General features: G+C 35.9%; 1 protein-coding gene across 12 annotated transcripts in view; it reads right to left on the reverse strand.

Moving 5' to 3' along the window:
• The window catches only part of ankrd26 (ankyrin repeat domain containing 26), a 48,081-nt gene that overhangs the window by 13,555 nt on the left and 14,102 nt on the right, over positions 1-20,424 (reverse strand). For 7 of the 12 annotated variants that reach the window (XR_011190097.1, XM_069192554.1, XM_069192553.1 and 4 more), the window contains 21 exons: positions 20,098-20,257; positions 19,585-19,646; positions 19,390-19,489; positions 18,840-18,944; positions 18,469-18,497; positions 18,328-18,388; positions 16,467-16,511; positions 14,753-15,055; positions 14,544-14,585; positions 13,204-13,305; positions 12,844-12,929; positions 10,104-11,090; positions 8,819-9,036; positions 8,321-8,506; positions 7,974-8,004; positions 7,528-7,669; positions 6,377-6,590; positions 5,547-5,730; positions 5,147-5,293; positions 2,870-3,838; positions 1,864-2,016 (listed from right to left, as the gene is read on the reverse strand). Coding sequence is in view for 11 of the 12 variants with exons in the window: in XM_069192554.1 (XP_069048655.1) it covers positions 1,864-2,016; positions 2,870-3,838; positions 5,147-5,293; positions 5,547-5,730; positions 6,377-6,590; positions 7,528-7,669; positions 7,974-8,004; positions 8,321-8,506; positions 8,819-9,036; positions 10,104-11,090; positions 12,844-12,929; positions 13,204-13,305; positions 14,544-14,585; positions 14,753-15,055; positions 16,467-16,511; positions 18,328-18,388; positions 18,469-18,497; positions 18,840-18,944; positions 19,390-19,489; positions 19,585-19,646; positions 20,098-20,257 (4,326 nt within the window). In the remaining variant the exon portion in view is untranslated. The remainder of the gene's footprint in view (positions 1-1,863; positions 2,017-2,869; positions 3,839-5,146; positions 5,294-5,546; positions 5,731-6,376; positions 6,591-7,527; positions 7,670-7,973; positions 8,005-8,320; positions 8,507-8,818; positions 9,037-10,103; positions 11,091-12,843; positions 12,930-13,203; positions 13,306-14,543; positions 14,586-14,752; positions 15,056-16,466; positions 16,512-18,327; positions 18,389-18,468; positions 18,498-18,839; positions 18,945-19,389; positions 19,490-19,584; positions 19,647-20,097; positions 20,258-20,424) is intronic. The other 5 variants (XM_069192559.1, XM_069192560.1, XM_069192557.1 and 2 more) reach the window with 5 other exon arrangements.

A 20,424-nucleotide genomic window follows, 5' to 3' on the forward strand; every position in this document is an offset into this window, starting at 1 on the left:
GTTTTTAGTGCTCATCCATTGGGTTTCCACTAATGTCCTCTGGTGTGTGTTTTGATGCAGTTTCTGAAGATGTTTATAGGATTGACTTTGTCAATGCTTTAGAGTCTTTTGAATACTTGAATCATGTTACTACATAGGTTTTTCTATTCAAGATTAAAAAGGTTCAGTTCTTTTACCCTGTACTGTAAGTGTAAGACCTTTAAGCCTGACAATAAATCTGCTTGTTCTTCTTAGGACAATATTTTTATAAGTAGTATCTTGAACCTCACTGTTTCCCATTTTATATCTGTAGTTAATGTTTTAGCAACCTGCATATACACTGCACTTGTGAGCTTTAAAAATAATAAATATCATATAAATATATATTTATAAATATAAATATAAAATATATTTTAATATAATAAAAATAATCTATCTGTATTGTAATCTTTTTAATTTGATTGGACGCTTCAAATGCTGTTAATCTTAACCATAGATATATATTAGGAAGAACAGTACTGCTAGTAGAGATCTCTTTCTGTTCCACTAATTATACTACCCCAGTTGGAGCATACACCCTTTATCAGTACGGTGTTCAAACCATTATCCAGTTCTATCCAAACACAGGTATTTCCCAAAATGCCTACCACTTGTGATTTTAGAATTATTTATGAGGAACTTTGTCAAAATCTATGTATACTATTATCATATGGTACTGTAGGTGTGTGTCCATTACTGTTTTTGCTTGTTCAAAAGCCTAACATTGAAGTCCTATACCTGAAACACTTCTGCTTCATTTATACTAATAGTATTTAATGCAGAACTGCACCCTTCTACTTCTTCAGGAATGATGTTTATTTCTTACTTATTTCACCCGAAATAATATCTGTCAGGACGATGTACACAGCATGTACTGTACCTAGTTCCTCCATCAGTCCACCAATTATTTCATGTTCTTTAAACTATTTTATTCTTTGTGCTCATTAAAATCCCCTTATCACGTAGCAATGCACCTACTCCACCACATCTCTCCCATACCTAAAATAGTTTCATGGCTTACAGAGTAATTAACACTCTATGTCCATGAAATACTGACAAATATGCATATAATATTTCTGCAGAGCGTAGGACCATGCTAGGCTTTCTAATAGCATTTTAAACACAGTTTCAAAGCTAATTCTAATTTAGAACTTAAGAATGATTATAAACAGGAGGAGGCCATTCAGCTCCTATAGCTAACTGATCAAACCTATCCAACCGTTTCTTGAAAGAAGCCCGAGTATCAGATCGAAAAACATACTGTAACTAGGCAGTTTGTTCCTTACACATTTACCATACAGTACATTTAAATTTTTACTCCTACTTTCGGGTTTTACTTCTGAAAGAGCTTCATGCTGTACTATGGCTTTTATGTTATCCATACATAGTGCAGGCTGTACTATCAATGTCAGTATATAGGATGTTTACCATTATTAGCCACAATTATTTAAAAAAATCAAAATTGTGATTACTATACATTGCATATAACTCTGCTCTGTTGAAAGGCATACTGCTGGATGTCTCATTCAACAACTCATTCAAAATACGTGCAGAACTAGATACACATGTATTAGGTGATAAACTGCAGGACTGGAATTCTGAGTTTAATGAGCTATGGGACTAGTGATCATAGTCATCTGTAACTGCTTGAGGGATTGGTAAATCCAATATTCAGTCCCTCATATGCTATGTGAAAAGCAACTCTCCTTATTTTGTAATTTGAAGATTTTTAGTGTTTTTAACTGTGAAAAATAATCCATCAATGGAACATTTAAAAGGGAGGTCTTGTGACAAAAATAATCATAGAAACTTAGAACGCTATAGCTTTGTTTTTTATATCCATACCTTTGTTTTCATCCTGTCCATTTCTTTCTGCAAGGTCAATTTTTCTTCTTCCAGGCTGTTTCGGTAGTGGGTGTTGACCTCTAGTGATGCCTCACACATGGAAAGTTTTTTTAATGCATCAGCTAGCTCCTGCTGTGTTTGTCTCAGTACACCCTGGAATACGCAAAGTCCAAATATTTTAACTGTCAGCGTCCTAAGTTTACCTAATTCAAACCTAATCTTACAAAGATGCAAGGTAACAAAGAAAGCTTTTGTTACATTTTCATTATCTAACTGAAGGTCATCACTCTGCCCAGGATTAGCAGAGTCTAGTTAGGTTAGATTTCAGGTGAAGCCTAGATTAGGGTAACAAATAGACAAGCAAAGTTACAGTTAAAACTATAGTGAGAATGTAAAATATAATTGTATAATGTTAGAAAAAAGTAATACATTAATTTTAAATTTTTTTATCGTTACAATTCGGAATTCAATCACCATTGACACCACCAACAGTTCACGATGACAACTCTTGCACCAGTATACTGTATCCCTTATAAGTACTATACTCTTCCAATGTACCCAATGTCAAACCAGTTGCCATCTTTTGTATTCTATAGGAGTCTTCATTGGCTAGAGAAGCAATCTGAAAATAAGAACACTGCAATCTCAGAGGTTTCCTTCTAGGTACCAGTGATTCTGTTGCATAGAAAGCCGATGATACCTCAGCTTATATAAAACCATCCAACTCTAGTGGCGCTTAGTTAACTATGTTCTGCTCTGCGGTGAATCCTGGTCACAGCCAGATAATGGCATGGTTCAAGCTCACATAAGTGATGTCTGGACCATAAATCTTAAACAGTGACCCTCTCTATCATTCTTTCTGGTTAGCCACTTGAGAGCAGCAGTGTTTTAAGTCCATTAGTAACACATTTACATGCGTATGCCAGGCACTATATTTTATATAACCTCACAGGTGTAAAGAGCATCTATTCCATTTTATACAACGCATAATAAAGGAGATGCTTACCTCTCTCTCTGACTTTTCATTTTCATGCTTGTAGATCTGTTCTCTAAGTTCAATGTTTTTGGCCACAAGTTCCTTGCTCCTCTCTTCCACCATATGTACCCTCTCCTCACTGTCAGCCCGCAGCTTGGTCAGGATGTCGCTAAAACGGTCCTGCACGTCAGTCACTACTTTCTCTTTGATGATGCCCTTGTTCTGAGCTTCCTCCAGCTGCTGTCGCAGCAACATGTTCTCACTCTGAACCTGGACCAGTCTTTCTTGCATGGTCTCCTGTCGGAACAATGACTTACTCATCTGGTCTTTCTCAGCTTGCAGTGAAGCCTCCAGTTCCTTCAGCCGGGACTGGGCTTGCTCCTTCTCGCGCTGCATGGTTTCCAAGAGAAGCACTTTTTCCGTAAGAGACAGGGTGGCACGGTGGCATTCATTCTCCAGGCTGTTGGCCTTTGCTTCTGCTTTGCCGAGCTGCTGAGACAAGCTGTTAATGGACTCCCGCTGGCTAGTGGCCTCACTGTTGTGTTTCTCCTGTAGACGGAGCCACTCATCTCTCTCTCGCTGTAAAGTGCGCTCTACATCAGCTTTGGCAGCCTGGCTGCGCTCTACCTCTTGTAGTGCTGAAGTCAGTCGGATCCTTACAGATTCCAGCTCTGTCTCAAGTTTGTCTTTGGCTTGTTTCTCATGCTCCAGCTTAGACGTAATCACAGAACACTCTGTTTTCAGAGCACTAAGTTGACTATTGTACTGAAACACCGTCTGTGCCAGAGCTTCCTCATTTAACTTTAGATCTCTTTTTAAATCTTCAACCTTTTCTTTAAGAGCCTCATTCTCTTCAGAGTACTTTGCCTCTTCCTGCTGATTATGAGCTTTAGCTCGATCCAGGTCCAGCTTCAGCATGGCAACTTCATCCTGAAGACTGCGGTTCTGCTGCAGGAGATCCTTCTTTCTGTCACTTGCTTCACCCAGCTGGGAAAGAATCTTTATAGAAGAAAAAAGATAACTTAGTTATGCCCTCCAGCCAAGGTACCATCAAATTTTCCAAACTTTTTTGGAAAACATTAAATAATATTTAAAAACCAACAAAATTACAAAAACGTCTTAAATATTTATGTTGATGCATCATTTAAATGTTCAGGAAAATGTGGATAGACAATACAAAATGGCAAACAATGTTAGAATATGTAATAAAAAGCTATATACACCAAGGACTATAGTGTTAAAATTGCTCGGTTTTCAATTTTTGGTCACCAAGTAACAAAACATTGCTGCTTTGGAATCTGTCGACAAGAGCTACGTTCTGGGGCTCAAAGGAATGCCCTACATTGACATCTTAAAAGAGAACACTATGAGGTAACCTGATTCAAGTATTCAAAATCTTCAAAGGCATTCAACAAGTCAATTCTATAGATTTCTTCTGAATGTGTATTGAAACGCACACCAGCTGGACACGTGGAAACTAGGAGGAACACAAGAGGAGGCACTTCTTTACACAAAAGGTTATGGGAACAAGACACTTGGATATAGTGTTGGAGCCAGTGCGCTTGACTGCTTTCACGGAACAGTTGGATCCTCAGATCAATTAGCTATTGGCAACCAAGCTGTACACATGAGCCAAACGGTTTCCTCCATTTGTGATCTTTGTTACGTTATGTTTGAATAAAACCGAAACGTCAACTGAAACAAAACAAAACAAAAAAAACACCTGCAATGTGGCAAGTGAAAAGATACCCTAGGTAAATATTTCTCCTACTGTATATTGTGATTGTTGCTTTATTAAAACTATGGGGAAATTATCCCTTTTCAATTATACTGTACAAGCAAAGCAACTTCCATCCACCCATCTTCTAAACAGCTAAATCCAGTTCATGATCACGGGAGAAACCGAAGCCCAAACAGACAAGCAACGGGTGCAAGGCAGGGTACACCCTGGACGAAACACCAGGCCATCGGAAGGCACACAGAGACACACACTCAGACCAGGGACAATTCTACTGAAGCCAATTAACTGACCAGTTTATCTTTGGGCTGTGGGAGGAAACGGAAGCACCTGGAGGAATATCACATGAACACTGGGAGAACATAAAAACTCCATGCAGGTAGAACCCCAGGAATTGAACCCAGGGCCCCAGTCACTGAGAGAGAGTTTGTTTTTGTTTCTTGTATAAAAGTGCCAACTCTTACTGTATAGGTACCAGCAATTCCGGTTTATTCAACTGAGATTTTAAGATGAGTATAAATAAACAAACCTGCTTACTATATTCAGGCTTAGAAAAGTCATTTCATTACCTCTGTACTTTTTGTAACAGTCCTTTTATTCTCCTCCTCAATTTCCTTTTGCTTACGAAGGTGATTGTTGAGGATGCCTTCCTGCAGGACCCGGGCATTTCGCTCCTGAGTCAGCAGACGCTGCGCCTCGTTCCGGTCCTCCTCAAGCTACGAAGAATGGATTCACAGAAACGTAACACAGCAATTTAGCGCAAAAAGGGGAAACAAATCAGCCGAGTCTAATTTTAGTCATTTAATTTGTGAAAATGTATCTACTGAACCTACGAATAAAAGTTGCGTGAGAAGAAAAAAAACATGTACTAAAGAAACTTGTAAAGAGAAGTTCAACTCTCCACAGTGAGGTTCTGGCATGGCCACGTTTATTTTCAAATACTCCCTGCTGGGTAAGGGACTACCAGACCTGTTTCATGTTGTTGATCAAGGCTCTCATTTCCATCTCCAGGTTCCTCATGGTGAGCTCCACCTGCTGCTTCCCCTCCAGCTCCTGACAGTACTGCTCTTCTTTCTTCCGCAGCTGGTCGCGGCTCTGCTCATACAGCATCACTGCATTCTTTTGCTTCTCTCGCTCTTGCTTCAGGACAAACCTGCAGGCATTTCAACAGGTCATCCATCAGCAGAGCTCCGCAGACAATCAGCTGTGCCCGCTGCTGCAACTGGTCAGCTGTGTAATTTGAACACGTTGACTTGAAGCGGCCTTATTACATTTATACAAGAAGGCTTGCGGGTACATCTCTTTAAAACCAAAAGAAATATTGCTCTCAACTTCAAAACGGTTTTGCTGGCAAAAACAACTTACTGGTTAACTCGGCATACAGATCACATTAGAACATTTGTGTGGTGAAAAGTCTGCTGCACAACCTGTACTCATTCACTCGCACATTGGAATGCATTAGACATTACAGTGGCTAGTGAGCAGGAAGGGACGCTTCATGTCACAATTTCCGCAAACTCTTCTCTTGCCCGTGGCGAGACCAGGGGTTTCCGACAACATGGCGACTTGCAGTATTTTATGATTTTGTGCTTAATGCGGAATTTGTCAAATTTTGCGATAACGTCAATTAATTTGTTTAGTTACTGACATTTAATAACTGGTCTGAGAAATTGGGACTCCAGTACCCCTTTAAAAGAAATCTTCGGATATTGTAACAATACTGTACAGATTAAAATCGAACATGAACTTCGCATCACAAACCAATTTAACAAAAGTGTGGAATAAAGTGGTCAGCTTACTTCAGATTGTTCAGATCTGTTTCCAGTTCCACTTGCCGGTGCTCCAGAGATGACTTGCCCTCCCGTGTATCTTCCAAGGACTTCCGAAGTTCTCTCCTTTCTTCTTCCAGTTGCCTGACCTTGTCATTCAGCAAATTGTAACGGCCTCTCTCCTTCTGTATTGTTCGTTCATACTCATGAAACATGTTCTGGATTTTTACCAAACTTACAGAATCTGCAATTTTAAAGAATCAATTGGCAAAGAGAAGTACAGTACTGGATTGTAATCTTTTAAGATATTTTATGAAATGTATGTCAGAACTAAACAGTTGATAAAACCCATCAAGCACTGTTTAAACCATCTCAATATCAGGTGTTCTATATTCATCACTGACTGTTACTTGGTCATACAGTTCAGAAATTCCAAATATGTATATACCGATATATTTACATCAGTTATAAAAAGAAATGTTAAAACTGTCCTGTGCTCTTAAAACTAATTCCAGTAATTGAGTGGGGAGCTGCATCAACATGCATTGGCTGCTAAAGAACAAGTAAAGGCCTAATTCCACGCTGAAAAGGAAGAGCGTTGTATTTTGTCTGTTAAGCCTCCTTGAAGCGTCACCTGAAGAAAAGCTCAACAGCTGAAACGTTGTGTGCCTCCTTCTACTTTTAAGTGTGGAATTAACCTTTACTTGTTCCAAACTCCAGTAATCCTGTGGTACACACACAATTCCATTAACTAAAATATTAATATGAACATACACATCAAAAACAGAAAAATGATTATGGAACAAGTACACATTAAATCCACACTGAAAAGAAAAAATTAAATGACACAACGTTGAGGATTTAGAGTCACCATCAGACATATAAAGGATGTCTTACACTGTTATGTGGAAATGTGTTTAAGATGTGTTTGTAATTTCTCATTGAAATGTATTATGAAAACACAGCATAGAGGAATGTTATAGCTCAAAATGCCAAATATTTTGTGTTGAATAACATGGACACTTAATACCAATTAAAATTCTAGTAACTGTTTTCCACAATTAATTGTTATTTTTGCATGCCAGCATCATGTTTTGAATAAGAATGAGTAGATGGACAGGGAAATACATTTGCATACTTTGTTAATACAAGTAACCCAGGGACCCAGAAGCCTTGCTTACCTATTGAACCACAGTCAAGCTGTTTAAGCAGAAGAGAAGCATTGCGATAACCTGAAATTGGGGATTCAACATCTTCTGTAGCTGTATCGGAGGACTGGGTGAAGTCATCAAAGTCATCTGCCAATTCAATTTCTTCATTGCTCTATAGAGTTTAAAACAAATGTAATTTGAAGAATATGCTACATACAAAATCCATGCAACATGAACAGATGAGCATCTCTAAATCAACATCTAGGACACAAAAAGGCCTAAAACGGAGACAAAACACATATTTCATGCAGTAATGGAGTTTTGGAAAATTGCAAGAGTAATGAATATTACCAGTGCATGTTGGATCTAAAACACTGTAATGGCTATGTTAACTTCATTGTAAGTAATAGTAATTAATTTATGCATGTATCCTATAATCCAGGGTTTATGGATGATATACTATCAAAGGCCATTACCTTGTTCTTTTGGGTTACAGCTAATGGAGCCCTAAAAAGAAAATACAAAATAATCAAAACATACAGTAGGAAATGCTGAATTATCCTGAATACTTCTTACTGCAGTCCATGAAGGTACATAATCTGCTTGAGTCAATAAATTATTATGGAGTGAGCTTTTAAAAAGAAAATGCAGTATAATGCAGTATAATTTCAGAATTTGTTATCATTTTCCAAAAGCACATTTTGATTGGCTTCCACCTCAACAAGCTCAAATGGCTATTTTTTATTGGTAAAAAAAAATTACATTCACATTGAAACAGAGTTTCTCGATTGAGTCAAAAAAGAAAAGTGCATACTGCATATACCTTACTCCATCTTCTGACATCTCACTTAATGTACTATCATCAAATACAGAAAGTGGATCTCCATTAACAAAGAAGGCCTGCTGGGGCTTGCTGTGTCTGGCCCCTGTAATCACTTCCAGTTTGGACAGCTTTGGAATCCTTTCATTATCTACATCGTCCTCATCCTGATCGGAGGTCAGGTCAGGGCTAAAAGATCACAGATTTCACGTTAACCCTTGCTGTGCTGTGTTGTGAACACTGTGATTACGGTACACTTTCAATATATTACTATTTCTTGTAGCCAATTCTTAAGCGATCTTTGATTGATTGTGTGACAAATAAATATGGCTTGATGTATTTCTGTTGCATAGTGATTAATGGCTTACATCTACATGTATCCAACAAAAGGCTAATAACATAGTTGTGCCTTTCATAAGAACTGTGTTTAAACTAATGGTTGGTCTATTTGTAAAGACAGAAATAGACAATATGTCCATATACAGGAAACCTGACTCTTACCCCCTTATTGATGAAATCTTCTGTCTAACAGCTCTTGTGACTTTAAATGGTTTTTGGTCCTCTTTTTTAAAACTGTTCCTTTTTTCAGAGTCATGCTGTGTTTTAGATTTTTGGCTGGATTCATATTTTTCTGTTTCAGTTTGTCGGTGGGGTCTCTCTAAATCTTCCAGTTCAGCTGAGATTTGACTTCCTCCAAATGCCTTCATTTCTCTGGAAACCTGAAAACACAGGGAATGATTTTACAAATGACCCAGGGATTCAAACAAGCTCCTGTTTATTCACATACTGTAATGAACATCACCCTGGTATTTTCAAATAAACCAGTAGAGCACAAAAAAAAATATGTGAACATTAATTACAAAAAAGAAATCTCAATGGTAGTCAGTCTACAACACAACATCTAAAATATTTTATTTTCTAAAAGTTCAAACTATAAAAAAAGAATCAGGTAGAAAAAAAAAGAACAGGTGAATCCTCAATGGCAGAAGACTCAAAGGAAAGATTTCAAAGTTAGGCACAAACAGGAATATGAGCAGTAAAAACATTCAAAGCAGTCAGTGCTTTGTAGAGATGATGGATGATGGTTTACATATAAAAAAGAGTAACTTGAATGAATAAATACACCGCCAAAGTTAAGTAGTGATTGTTCGTAGAACATATCTCAACTGAAGTGTGAAGGAAAGGCCCAATTATTTTTTATAAAAGCACGTAATTGAATAGTGTTTACTAAGCTCATGCACATTTTTCAGAATGTAAGCCAAATCATCTCATTGGGATATACAATGCCTGGCAATGAACTAAGGACAGGAACAAAATAAAGGATAAAAGCCACAGAGGACAGACCTAAGCATGGTAAATATTGGAGGTAAGGATTCCAGAGGAAATGAAGGAAATGAGAAACCTTTTTGAAAAATGATGGGATTCACATACAGTAGAAAGTGTTGCCAAAAACTAAACAGAAATTCCCCCAAATCAAAACAAAGAAAGGAATGAAATCCATTCTCCTAATCAGAATGGTTTGTTCTGTTAAAAGGCAAAAAAAAAGCTCATAAAAGAAATACAAATAAGCGCAAGAGCAGGATCAGTGGAGTGATAATCTAAAAAGCTGCCTTTTAATGACAAATAGAAGGTTTAGAAGAATAAGAAAAAAGCGGGCAAAAAGTTTTTCATTTTGTTTTTGCCCTATGTTCTCCAGTCAGTAAAATGGCCCCTTCATGCACAAGCAGCTGAAGTATGCCACCGCACGTGTGGACAGACTATGGGAATGGGTTTCAGAATCCTCTACCTCTTTCTGCAGCTGCGCTTTTTCTTTCTCCAAAGCCAGGAATACAACCTTCAGCATCCCTACCTCATTCTTAAACCTCTGCATATCTTCCTCAAGCTCTTCATCTGAAGGGCGTTTAGAAGCTGCACACTGAGAGGAAGTATGGATGGGCTCATGATTTTCCTCGGTTAGTTCGAGGTGCTTAATGTCAACACCAGTACATTTTTCACTTTTTTCACTGATGCTTGCTCTGGGTGTCATACTGTGGGAACGACCTGCTTTTTCATTTGAGTTCCTACTTTCATCAGGGTTTAAATCTGAATTTCCTCCTCCACTGTTTCCAGAATCTGAATCTAGGTCTGTGTCATAGCCTTCTATATAGTTCTCTGCCTTGTGTTCAGGAGAAGGCGTTTTATTTTCACGTTTGAAAATGTTGTCATAATCAACATTATGCTCAGTGTTTTCAGGACTTGGGCTGTCATTTCTGATTCTGTTTCCATTACTGTTTGATGGTTCATAAGGTTGCGTTCTGCCCTTTAGCTGTGCCTGCTGTTTTTCTTCTGGTTCAGTAACAGAGTCATCCAAACCAGACTCCCGCTGCTCTGGGATAGGTTGCAAAACTGCACTCTGAGCCTTAGGCACGAAGTGCACAATCTCTTCATCACTGGATTCTTCTTCAGAAATGTCTTTTGGCTCTGCTTTGTCGTCTCCACTTTTTGATGCTGTATGAGTAGATTCTCCACTTTGTTTTAGAGCAATTTCTCCAAACTTTTCCTTTAACTCAGCAGCTACATTCTTGTAATGGGATTTTACTTCTCTTTTTTCCGTTTCTACCCATATTTGTTCATATCGTGCTTCCCATGGCACCTCAGAGCTGTCCTCAGCTGAACATAGTCTATCACCACTCTCCTGATCTTCTTCTTGAATTACTTGAACGTCAGACTCCATAGGACCAATGTGGCAAGGGTTACTTAATTCTAACTCTGTGGTATCTGGCAGAACTTTGTCCTTTGGCAGCATGAGTAGACACAGAGAAGAATAGTTAAAAACAGCAAACAGCACCGGTCTAAAAAGCAGAGCAGTTTTTCTTACAACAAGTAAGCAAGACATAGATATCAGAGACCGAGAATAACATCTTAAAATTCAAGTGAAAAAATCTGATTTGTAAATGGTAATCTGAACATTCTTGACACTATTGATGAAAACAAATCAGAATCATTCCAATTAACCAATTATGCTGATTCGTGAAAGGCTTACAAGAGCTCTTGTACTTAGTGCTCATTAGTGGCCTTTTAAAATATGCAATTACAGGTTTGATAAAAGCCGATCAGTATAATATTAAATACTTCCTTGTCAGTATGAGAATATGATTTGTTTTAGTGGTTTTCCATCCCGTGAAATGTTTGTGCAGGCACAATATTGTACTTCACATTGTGATAAAAAATAAACTGTACATTGTAAATGTCACATGAACTTCACTCAACGAGGGAAGCTCAGCAGTTTGAATTCAAACTCAATTCTTTTTATTCACTTTGTCTATCGCTCCCAAGGTATGAACTTAACTATATTTAAGTTAAAAATTAATCTTTAAAAAATAAATAACTACAGTATATAGTAAGTTAGGGATGCTACAATTATTGGATTAATGATACCTTTTATGTTTTTATTTTTGGCCAATGGAGAGTTAAATCAGTTCGAAAATTGTGTTTTATCTTTCATGAAAATTAACAGTGTTTCTGTGCTTTGCATCCTTGTGCTTTCTCAACGCCCCGTTATGTATCTGCTGCTTGTTTACTGAAGTTTGCCGAATCATGTATTAAAAACACAATTAAAACGTTTCCTTTCACAAGCTCATTTAAACATCTGTAAAACAAAATCATGTATTAATACCGTTGTGAATATTAAAACACCCTATATGAAAGAATTAAAGGTGTCCTTGTCTGTGAGGGTGACATTTGCATTAAATGTAGATACACACCTGATGGTTAAAAAGTGAAACATTTGCTTTTCATAAAAAGAACCAACTGTGTAGTAGGATGTAATCTAATGAGTTGTAGCGCAGATGCAAATAATGTTATAATAATGTTCCATAGAAAAATATCTATGTTCAATAAACAAACTACAGTCTGTAGTTTAGTACAATCTGTATAAAAATAGGTATGGTATTTTCGCTTTTATTCTCTAATGTTTTAATATAAGCCCACAGTAAAGTCCCATCTTATGACACATTGAGTCTACACTGAAAGATCTCTGAAATTGCACATTTATAAAACCATGGCATTTTAAATAATTTGGGGATCCTGACAAGTAAGGTATTTAAGATTTTTGTAATATGTTTCTTTACGTTGTTTAAGATATATAATAATACAACAAACTGCAGGCAAAATATTAAAACATAAGTAATTTTAACACTTAATCATGCATTGAAAAAATAACACAGATGTGCTCCTTTATCAGTAAAATGTGATTAGATTAGGTATAAAACAGTTATTAAAATGTTATTTCTACATCAATAATATTGTTCTTTGTCTTCACTGATCACCAAGAAGTGATTCTGTTGCATTTGTAAATGTGTCTACATTTGAGAGCCTCACTCTAAACAGTTAACTTTATACCTTTAGTCACTTAGAACTGCAAACTTTAAGGCATTTTGGACACAACCCTCAAAATCACCTGTTCACTTCGAAACAGCCTCAGTAAACCTCAATTGTTTTAGAGCAGACAAAAGAAGCTAAAATGCAGAGCCTGCAGAACGACCCACCTCATTCAAACCTCCCTCAGGTTCAGAACTGCTTTCACTTTGTTCCTCCTCTGGGGACAGGAGTGTGTCTTTGGACCGTGCTGTGTCTGATTGGAATAAATTTACAAAACAATTTGGCATCATACGTGAAAAGAAATATGCAGGATATAACTTATTTTGTACTTAAAAATTAATAGTTAAACAGTTTAACTACCAGTTTTTATTGATAACCCATGATTTTGATAGTAAGTCATGTTTTAAGTCATGCAACTTTTTTCAATTTTATTTCCGGCTACTTTGATGACTAGATCTGTATAATATCTTATTGTACACATTCAAAAACGACAGGAAACTGCATCAAAGTGCACAGTTTTAATTTACTTTGCTCGGATGAGGCCTTCTCTTCTGCTGGAGTTGGCTGATGTTTTCCAGACTTCTCTGGACTAGAAACAGAAGCATCACTTTCTGAATCCCAGTCTGATTCTAAAAAAGGATGCATTTCTTAGGTTCTGATCAAAAACAAGTTCATAATTGTGATTTCCTTAATAATTCAAATTGTTAATAACATAGGCATATGTTTATTACAGGTTTTTTTCATATCAGATATACAATACACCAGATATTCACAGCATCCACAGCCCCACACAGCTTTTCACAGCTTGATTTTGGTTTATTTTGCATATTTAACAACTTTTTAAAACATTGCCCTCTTTTTATAAATCAGAAGCACAATATTTAATATTTTAAGCAATAAGCATATCAAAGCTTTAGATCAAATTATATTTCTAAATATATCTATAAAACTATAATAATAAGTACATGTATATATGATGTACTATGATGTACTTAATCATCCACTATACCTGCAAATGATGTTTGTTTTCAATTATTTAGTAGCTACTATGTAATGCAGTAAAACTATAGTGGTTTTCTGTAAAGAGTATTAACCATACTGATTCTCTTAAACCTGACATCTTACGGGGGAGCTCTTTCTAATTTGTACAGTGTCTTGCAGAGGTACTAATGCCCTTGCTTTCTTCATGACCTTCTTTTCAGATGTTCTATTTTGCTGAATTAAAGAAATTGTGTGTGTATACATTTTAATATTTTTATCAAAACTAGAATGCTCAAACTGAATGTTTTATGGGTAAAAAAAAGTAAAATGTCAGCAAACACTGCAAGGCAAAATCAAAAGCAAAAATGTGCTGATTGCATAATAATTTACCCCACTAAGTCAATGCTTGCTGGAAAGCACCTTTGGAAGCAATTACAGTGAGTTTTTTTGGATAAGACTTTGTCAACTTTTTACATTAGGATGGGGCATGTTTTCCTCATTATTCTTCTTTACAAACCTGCTTAGGCTATCTCAAGATTGCTGGGAATAACTGGTGGACAGCTACAGTATATTAATTTCAAAAAAGGATTAATACTTTTGCAAGATAAAGTACTGTGTATACAGTATATAAACAAATTCTATACATAATTATGGAATCAAAGATGATTCTATCATTTTTTAGCATTATCACATATAAAGATGCAGCCAAGACATTTAATATAGCCTTACTTTATATCTAACTGTGTTAATACTGTACACTATATACTGTATATACTGTAGGAAAGCAAGCAATGAAGCCAAGGGGACTACTTAAGGCTAGTCTGCTATATTTGACAAGAAGCAAGTTTAATAAGAAACGTGCTATGGTGATGTGAAATGAACTCACGGCTTCTTAAAACTGAGCCTGCAGGAACGCAAATTGCTTCTCCTGTGGGTTTTCACATCAAAGAAAAGGAGATTGGAAAAAAAAGACAATGTGTTTCCTTAACCTGCGCAGTGGCTGAAGAGCTCATAATTCCACTGTAACTGATCATTTTGATATACTCAGTTTGATATACCACATTCCTGCTGAAGAACATTCGGTGTTAAGTTTACCTTCTTCACCTCTGCCTTTCACCTGCAACATCTTCCTGGTCCGTGGCTGTGGCTGAGGTGTGGACCGTGAAGGCAGGCTCCTTGGACTTGGCAGAGGGGCAGAGAGAGAGGCAGGGGGCCTCTCTTCCTGAGCTGGCGTCTGCTGTGGGGTAGACCCCTCAGGCTCAAAAACCTTCCCCTGCAATGTCGAAAGGACAGGCGCGGGAAGACTGGCCCTTTTTTCTTCTCGCTTTGGGGAAGTCACCTTACCACTGCCGGTTAAATTTCTACTTGCAGCACTCACAGAGTCCCAGTCTGAATCACCTGAACAAAGATAAAAACAATTAAGAACATGAATTGCCAATAATAAAGCCAAGGCCAAAAGTTTACAAAATTTCTATACCGCTAAGAAAAGTCAAACTGGTACCAATTAATAATTAAATTTGCACCGTGCATCAATGACTAGGTACATGGGTCATAATAAAAACCAACAAAACAGCTTGTAACATTGATATTTTTGTTCAAGAGCAAAGATATAACTTTTATGATCTGCTAAGGGTGTGCAAACATTTACCCACAAATTATAAAACGTAAACATGTTAATGGTGTAATTAGTTTTGTTATCTTTTTTATTTTAATTGATTCATAATGTTTTCTAATGACTTATCAACACTTTATTTTAAATTAATCAACATGAAAGAGACGCTAACTGGTTCCTGAGTCCCACAAAAACATATTCCAATAATTTACACAATATTATATTAGAATAGTATAGTCATTAAAATAAGTACAATACATACAGTATTAGATGATAATTAATATCTATTTAGATACAGCTATCCTATTAGATATCGTCATATAGTTTACATTGCGCAATAAAGTATTTACTATAAGGTATAATATAAATATCAAGATAAAACTGTTCTTTATGCTGAAAAAATATTATTAATTATTAATTATAAAAATGTATTTGAAAATAATTCTTCAATCTTTCAAAAATGTTAGTGTATGGATAACTGTGCATAACGTAACGTGATTTGTTGTAGTGAATATTCAAACAATTATTATTTGTAAACAAGAGATGATTGTACCTCTAACACAGAAAGACGTCATTGTGGAAAAGAAAATACTTGTTTTTTAAATAGTTGGTTTTGTTTTTGCATTCAACGTGGTCTCTGAAAACCAGTCCCTGAATATTAATTTAGCAGATCTTATGCAAAACCCTACTTTTAATACATTTTAAGATGCAGGCTTTTAATTTCAGGGCATATACTGTACGAGAAACACTTCGCCGTAATAAAACAACATAGTGAGATATTGTTGTGGTTCTGCTGACCTTTATGCATTTTCGATAGTTTCTACATAGTAAAACAAAACTGAATTATAAACTAATTTCCAACAGATTTTCAACTGTATTTTCAAGTATTTCTGTTTCTATAAACACTCTAAGTAAAATAATCAATGCACAGAGAAATAATTTAAAAAACATACTATATGCAATCCTCTGTTCTAAACATTATTTTTTCCATCTCTCCATGCTCATCCTTTAATCCTACAGACCAGTTTACACATCTACATACTGTATACTGTATATATTCTTAATTATGGTTTATCATATTATGCAATTTTCTTATTTAATCTCATTGATATTTTTTATAATGAATATTTGTAAATTGCAACAGGAAGACAGGGAGCAAAATGCTCAAGAAAATAGTATTACAAAGAAATCAGCTACCTTCAAGATCATCCACATCTCCCAAGCCAAGTTCTTTCATTAAATCTGTAAAACAGGTAAATCAAATCATGACACTTACATCTGGGAAAATACTTTAAGCCTGTTATCTTAAACTCTTGTTATTGTCATGGATACTGTCACCTTAGTAACACCTTGATCTCAAACAGATTCCCAAAATTCTCTTACCCCAACATTCTATATCTTTAAGTGAGTTAAAAAACTGAACTGTCTGCTCTGAGCGATAATTATGACTCCTGGGATTCTCGTAAAATCAGAAATGACCCTTCAGTATGGGGCTGTGTTGGCTGAGATGTTACAAATAACAAGTGACTTGAAAGTGGACAGGTTGGAGGGCACTCTCTACACTTGTTCATTCTACCAGGTGTGGTACTGGGGTTCACAGTTCCAAGAAAGACATGAAAAACTCAAGCATTCAAAAAATTTTGATACATTCAAGCGCATGTATCAAAAATTGGCCATTCTGATTTAAAACAGGATCCAGAGCAATAGCTTCAGGGCGGCAGAGCACCAAAGACAACACAAGCCTTAAAAGGCGGACTCAAATACTTAAATCAGACAGTAATGTCTGGATTATGTAGAGATTATAGGAATATAGGAATATATTTAAATATTTTCTAGTATGTATAGGTTACTGTATTGCATTACCATGGTTTAGATTCCTCTAAAAAAATGCCACGGGATACTTCAAACTTTGTCACTCAGAAGTGTAACTACCTATACCCTCAAGTTTTTAATATTGTAAATGATCAAAATAAAAAGAGTCACCAAGCACATACAGTACAATAAAACCTAACTTTTCTGTGGCACTGACTGTGAAAACAGAAAATAAACAGACATTTGTAAACACGTTCATATCTTGGTACTTAATGATACTCATTTTACTTCTTATTTTTACTGTTTTACTGTTTTATACTTCTAGTTTTTATATTATACATTCAGATTCATATATACTGTATATCCGATATGCAGTATATACAATATATATATATGATTAAATCAACCTATTCTTTATTAGATGCAGGGGTTAAAGCCCAGTTGTAACAAAAAAGTGCACATATGTCTTGGTGTTGCACTAGGTGCACATTTTAAATCTGAAGTATTTTTGTTTTTACGGCACATATATCTTTAAATCTGGTGCATCCGTCTTGCCCAGGTAAATAGCCAGTAGCAAAAGAAATTTTATTTGAAATGTCATCACCTGCTTATTGTTCACCATGAAAATGATATAATACCTAGCAAAAGTAACAAACTGCACAGAAAAAAATCCTAAAAAGAGAAACTTATTCATTTTCTAATGTCCTCTGAAGTATTCTTTAAGAATGCCTTTTCGTCTTCAGAGTTTGTGGAAGAATACTACATTTCCTTTTTTACTAAGTAAATAGGGCTTCAGAACGGCTCAAGTGGTGAAGGCTTTCGCCCAAGAGCAGATGGGGCTTTATGATCCATGCATCATATCATATCATTAATCAACTGCTATCAACATCCTCCAGATATTTGTTAAAATCGGTTTAGCACAACTGCTGGAAGAGCTGGGATTAGTCAGCCAGGTTAGGTGACAAGTAGTGCCCTCCACAGTTCATTCATATTCATACTATCAGTGACAGATGTGCCTCTCCTTCAATCTGTTCTGCACTTCCTGTGACATGTGAAAAGATGACTGACTTGGAGGTGGGAGGGGCAGAAAAATCTGTCTACATTACCTCATTCTCCCACATGTATGGTTGCTCAGATTGTAGCTAAGACTTGAAAATGCTTTTGGTGTTTCTAAATCGGGTGGGTATATAAAAAGTACTATGTGGAATAGAAAATGTCAACAAAAAGAGTAAAAAAAATACAATACCTGTTTTCTCTACATGCATTGCTGGGCTAGATGATGCAGATAGTGGCAGAGTTTTCAATGCCTAAGGAAAAATCAAAACAACATTTTTACACCTATCAGGCTTGGAAAGGTTTAAAATGTTGAAAAGACAATTGAAATTACCTTCTTTTCCAAATTGATTTCTTCTGCACCTGAAATACACAAGAAAATATCATACATTTAATGCAGTTACTGCAGAGGATCCCTGTACATTTACCAAAATCACATGCCAGCTCTTTCTCAAGAAGGCCTTACACCTCATGCAGAGTAACGTTGGTTAATGGGTTATGAATGACACATAAAGCAAAACCATTCAACCCAAATGACATCACTAGTTAACACACTAGACTATATTAGTAATGAAGGTGAGTATGCAATGAGCTTCTGTATGCCCTTCACTCCCGTATATGATGGACTATGGCCAGTCTTCTTGAATGACAGTCATGCCATTTTCAAGTGCTGAAGTGCAGAGTTAATGGCTAAAACATCCATACCCAGTCCCCTTGGGCCACCAGGCCTGCCTATACTCCTTGAATCCTCTAGTTTAGCCATCCTATAGTTTCTTGATCCTCTTAAGAAAGAAGGAACGTAAAACAGTTCTATGGAAGGAATTTAATATAAATTCAGTTTAAAAATGTAATTTACCTTAAAAACATTGCTGTTTTTTTCATTAGACAAACAAAATTAACTCATCGTAAATGAACAATGTTCCCTTTTTCCATTTAGTTTTAAATGTTGAGGTATTTAAACCAAAAATAATTGATCATTCTGCATAATTTAACTTATAATCTTGTAATAACTTATTGGTTAAAATAATATATCATTGTTAAAGAATTTAGTAGTGAAGTAAATGCTATTGAGTATTTATTGAGTAATGTGAAAAATACAAATACTTACCATGGCCATATACCTATTTCATAAAGCATGAAATGGAATAACAGGTGATTTAAAGCATAAAACAAGAGCAATATTAAAACACTGTATAATCTATATTCTATATAATCTATATAATTCACATGGCATTTCAGATTTTTTTTAAATTACCTTCATTGGTTTCCTCTGAAATACTGTGCATTACTGTTTGTGCCTTAACAGCAGAATTTGTGGATCCATTCTGAAACTTTCTTGGACTCTCAGAAGCAGACTATTTGAAGAAAAAAATGTTATATGTTAAAAAATGTTATAATATAAACCTAGATTACACTTCATGCTTCATAACAACTGAGACTACCTACTTACCTCAGAGTCCCAGGGAGAGTCCTCTTCCTCAGCTGGCTCCAGACCCAACTCAGACAATAAATCTGGTATAAAATGAGTTATATTTAAATTTTTAGCAAGATACTGAAATAAACAAGGTAGATTAATTTATTTTATCTCCTTACAAGTTCAGTTATACAACATGCTTTTAGATGTTTTACACCAGGGATCTCCTATTCTGATCCTGGATAGCCTCAATTCATATGGCTTTTTAGGTCACCAATAAATCACAAATTTCACAAGTTTTGATCACAAGTTTCATTATGATTAATGCTTAAACACCCTTTGGACCCCTATCTTATATTCTAATGATGGGAATAATTGTTGTATTTTTTTCCCCAAAACAGTGAATTAATAATTCAAAGAGGACAGGAAATGTAGGACAGGAATGCCATCTCTTTGAATGTAATAGTAATATGAATGTAATAGAACATATATATTTTGTTGATTTTATCAGTCATATTTATGTACTGTATCAATTAGGTTTTTGTTTACCTCTTTTTACATATTTTGAAGTGGCTTTGCTTTCCGGCAGCATCATATCACCTACACTGCCAGATCCTTTCTTTAAACTAGGCAGGTTTTCTAGAACCTCAGCATCAGCTTCCTCTTCACCCTCTTCTCCGTCCTCATCCTCATCCGTTGAATAGTCTTCCTATTTCAACCAAAATATAGTTAAATGGGGTTTCCATTCTCAAGATGATCATAGAGATTTAACTAAGGAACATATTCTAACTTTAGATTTGCACAATAAAAAGCATTTCATTATACAAAGTGTGCGTTCTGAATGTATGGAACAAACCACCTAGATACCTGTAGATA

This window comes from Lepisosteus oculatus, chromosome 7, assembly GCF_040954835.1.
Source record: "Lepisosteus oculatus isolate fLepOcu1 chromosome 7, fLepOcu1.hap2, whole genome shotgun sequence".
Taxonomy (NCBI): Eukaryota; Metazoa; Chordata; class Actinopteri; order Semionotiformes; family Lepisosteidae; genus Lepisosteus; species Lepisosteus oculatus.